This window comes from Orycteropus afer, unplaced genomic scaffold (assembly GCF_000298275.1).
Source record: "Orycteropus afer afer isolate SDZICR_OR568_19922 unplaced genomic scaffold, OryAfe1.0 scaffold00360, whole genome shotgun sequence".
Taxonomy (NCBI): domain Eukaryota; kingdom Metazoa; phylum Chordata; class Mammalia; order Tubulidentata; family Orycteropodidae; genus Orycteropus; species Orycteropus afer.
In genome coordinates, this window is record NW_006921947.1 from 469,313 (window position 1) to 473,503 (window position 4,191).

A 4,191-nucleotide genomic window follows, 5' to 3' on the forward strand; every position below is an offset into this window, starting at 1 on the left:
AATTACTGAGAAAGAGCTCTTTATAAATTATATCACTCACAAGCAAATACTGGTCTGTTGATAACTGACGAGAAACTGAATGCAGTGCTAGTTTTTAAACAGAAAAGTCATTTCCATGAGGTTTAAATAAACAAGACGACAAGAAATACAAGTGTCGCAAGCAATTTAATCAAGCTACTTACAGCGCACACATTCCCGAGTACACCCCATTGTGGTGACTCTGCTTAATTCAGAATTGTTACACATTCAGCTTAAAAGGTGTTTCTTCCCGAGAAACTGAACTTTTCTGTCAAATGCACTGGATCGAATAGGAGAATTGGGTTCATAAAATGGATTCATTGCAAACTAGGAAAGAAGAAGGTATTAGTGAGTCTGTCAAATTAAAAAGGCTGACAAATCAAAAGGAAATTATTATACAACTTAAAAGAAGTCATTTAAGACATTCAAGACAAAAATCTGAAGACCAGGTTTTCAGCTGCCACCTAAAATGTTCCTCTGTAAAAGCCTAAAGCCTCCTTAAGGGAGTTTTATTCTGGTGTTTGAGTTTTGGGGAGGACCTCTGGAACTCTTAGTACATGACAAGTGTGGCTGTGTAAGTTAAATTAACTTTCAGGAGTCACCCTAAGTGTGAAAAAGTCATTGACTGGTCTTCACTATAAATACCTGGACTAATCTCATAAGGCCCTCGGGTTACAGAAATGTCAATAAATAAAATCTGCAGTATGTGCAGAACTATGAAAAAGTTATGCCACACTGCTATTAAAATTACTCTCCCATGGTAACTTTGTTTCAAAGAGGGCTGTTAAGTGGTGATGACTGGATTCTGGCGCATAGCAATCCTATGTGACAGAGCAGAACTGACCTGTAAGGTTTCCCAGGCTGCTATCTTACAGATCTTTTCTCCTGCAGAGCTGCTTGGTAGGTCTGAACCACCAACCTTTTGGTTAGCCGCTGAGTGCTTAACTGTTGTGTCACCAGGGCTACCAAACCAAAAACAAACCCACTGCCATCTAGTCGATTCTGAATCATAGTGACCCCTACCAGGTTTCCAAGGTGGTCAATCTTTACGAAAGCAGACCGCCCATCTCCCTTCCGAGGAGCGGCTGGCAGGTTTAGAACTGCCAACCTTCTGGTTAGCAGTCAAATGCCTTAGGCACTGTGCCACCAGAGCTCCTTATAGTCTTATTTGCTACTTCTAACTAGGAATATTGATTGTTAAGTTTTATTACCGTATGCAAGAAATCCTGTCTAAATACAGAACACATTTAAATGATTAAGAACATTACTTTTGCTAGCACTGCAGTTTAATCACTGACATCCTATTGTCATTTTATTTTTTTCAATGAAATATCAAGAAATGCTGATGGCACCATTCTCCTGGAGCAACTATCTGATAACTAAGAATCTGGCAGTTTATAATCTGTATTTATTGCATTGCAAGCTACTTAGAATCTTGATGGCAAACATTTTAGATTACATTTTAAAGCCATTTTCCCTTGCCTCTCCAAGTTTCCCTAATAAAATCACGTATATGCACTAAATGGCAGAGACTGAAGCAGATTCACCTTCATAGGTTGTTTTCCTAAATACATGTCTGCCTGGTGGTGAAGACGGGACTGTGGAGGGAGTGGCTGTGGGGGAAAGCTAGTCTGGCATGAAAACTGCAGCATAACAGGGGTAACTCCAACAGGTCAGCTACCTATCCAAGTAAGAATCCCCTTCTGATCAGATTTAGACAATTTGAGAACAGACCATACCTTTATGTACAGATCATAGACATCAGTAAAGAAGTTCTTGATTCCATCTTCTTGCCGCACGTCATGAAGCATGATAAATCTCATATGTAAACCAGTTAAGGTATAATCTTTCTTAGAAATGAAAACTGAAAAGCAATCGGTTTATACTATATTCTTCAAATAATCACATGCAGGGTATTTCCTGATAGTAAAATTTTTGTGATAGATTTGAAGTTAGGTTAGTTTTATTTTAAAGAGAACATCATGGTTTTTTTCAGTTAGAAGATAAGCAACAAAATAAATTTCTCTTGATATGGTTTGGATAAACCTCAGTTTTATATATGAGGCTTGGTTTTAAAATGAATCCTTATACAAAACTTTCTTTTGTTCATGGCACTGGAAATGGCAATGTTTACATATTTACCCGACTCTCTGAAGTCCAAGGACTCAGAGCCTGGCCCCTATGGTCCATGTTCTTCTGGTTTGGTAACCCCACAGTCAGCTACACGTATTGACTTAAAAGGTAAGGATATGACCAGCAGTCACGAAGGCGGAGACAAACCACTCATTGAATTTGTCCACGGTCTTCAGGTACATGTTGTTAGACAGCCACATGTTCTCATCTACGAGGTCGAGAGCAGCGTGAGCGATGAACTGGTTCAGGTGACGGTGGTCATCCTGGAGGACAAGGGCAGCAGCAACAGATTAACCTCCCCGTGCAGCACTGAGAATGCCAGCACTGTCTCCTGCTAGATACGGTTTTCACGTGGGGAAAAACACTCCCTGCTCTTACTCCCTTTATTACTGTCATGATAAACCAAACCCAGCACCAAACCCACTGCCAGTGAGTCTATTACAACTCACAGAGACTCTCTAGGACAGAGTAGAACGGCCCCGGAGGATTTCCAAGGCTGTGGTCTCTATGGAAGCAAAGTATCTCGTTTTTCTCCCAAGGAGCAGGCTGGCAAGTTTGAACTGCCCACATTTTGGTTTGCAACTGAGCACGTTAACCACTGTGCCACCAGGCTGCTTACTGTCAGGACACCCACCACCTGTGTTTTTCCATAATACTCTATTTTTTAATTGCATGTCTAAAACTCAACAAAAAAAGAGAAATGGTCAATTAACGTGATGAACGGAATGTGTTCCAAGAAACTAAATAGAATTTTTTTTAAATGTTGCAAGACAGAAGTTACTGATTCTGTAACAGTTTCAAACACATGAAAAAAAAAATACTATGTTAAAATCAGTCAGTCTCGCTCTCAAAAAGCTCACTTCTTACTAGAGGCAAATGACATGAAGACATGTGTCGGGGAGAGGATAAAGGCCAACACTGTAGCAGGCTGGGACTGAGGAGGCGGTGACAGAGATGCAGAGAAGGGCTCTTTGCAGGTGCCATCGAGGGATGGGAGGGGGCTCTGGTGGCGTAGTGCCTAAGGCATTTGACTGCTCACCAGAAGGCTGGCGGTTCAAACCCACCAGCCACTTCTTGGAAGGAAGGTTGGGCAATCTAATTCCGTAGTGATACTGCCTCAGAAACCCAAGGAGGGGTAGCCATGAGTCAGATCCAACATGACGGCAGTGCATTTGGTTTGGTTGGAGGGATGGGAGGAAGTTCCTAGGCAGTGGCACCAGGTGAACAGTAGTCAGTGGAGATGCTGGCCTCAGAAGGGCATAGGTCTTTCAGGTGAAAGCAGCTTATATGGCAAGGTGACCTGGGAGTGTGGGAGGCCATGCCAGCCCCACCTGTGAGCAAACACCTGAGTCACCTGGCAATAGCAGGAAACAGCCCTGTCAGAGCTGGGAGTGTCCCTTTAGTGGGCTGAAATGGCTTCACTGGAGAAGGTGGGGGTGGCCCACTACAATGGGGAGAGGAGGCACCCTCACTGGATTGTACCTTCACTCCTGGGCAACACTCCCTTGCAAATACGGTTTTCAAAGGATCTCTCCTGGCTGAGGAGGCTGTTCCCAGGGCTGGGCAGGAGGGAGGCTGCTGATTGCCCCAGAGTCCCTTGAGGAAGCGAGTTAAATCCTTAAAAAACGGAAGTAGTACATGTCGGGCCCATAGCAGCCTTTTCTATTACTCTACACTGATGATCCATCTGGAGAGATTAGGAGAAAACTGTCCACTGGCTTTAAGACAGTGTGTGGTAGCAGGAGAAAGAACTAAGATCCAGCCAGGTGACAAAACATCTTTTGATGCACTGCCTCAAAAGTGGCATACTGGAGGCAACGGGAGGGCACAGACACTCTGTAAGTATCTGTTGCCACAAAGCAGCCATTGCTGCAGAGATGCCCCCAGACCAAGATGCAGTGAGGACATCATATAGCAACATCACCTGTAGAAGTGATACTTCAAACTAACATCTGGCTTATTTTTTATTTTATTTTTTTTAGGATTTGGGTGAAGATTTACAGAGTAAATTCACTTTTCCTACAGCAGTTCACATATACT

The 4,191-nt window shown here is 43.0% G+C and overlaps 1 protein-coding gene across 1 annotated transcript in view; it reads right to left on the reverse strand.

The window, feature by feature from the left end:
• Positions 1-246: 246 nt before the first annotated feature.
• TRAPPC2 (trafficking protein particle complex subunit 2) overlaps positions 247-4,191 on the reverse strand; it is a 5,407-nt gene continuing 1,462 nt past the window's right edge. Inside the window, exons 2-4 of the mRNA XM_007952820.2 lie at positions 2,270-2,414; positions 1,758-1,843; positions 247-345 (exon numbers count right to left, since the gene is read on the reverse strand). Coding sequence (XP_007951011.1) covers positions 247-345; positions 1,758-1,843; positions 2,270-2,414 — 330 coding nt within the window. The remainder of the gene's footprint in view (positions 346-1,757; positions 1,844-2,269; positions 2,415-4,191) is intronic.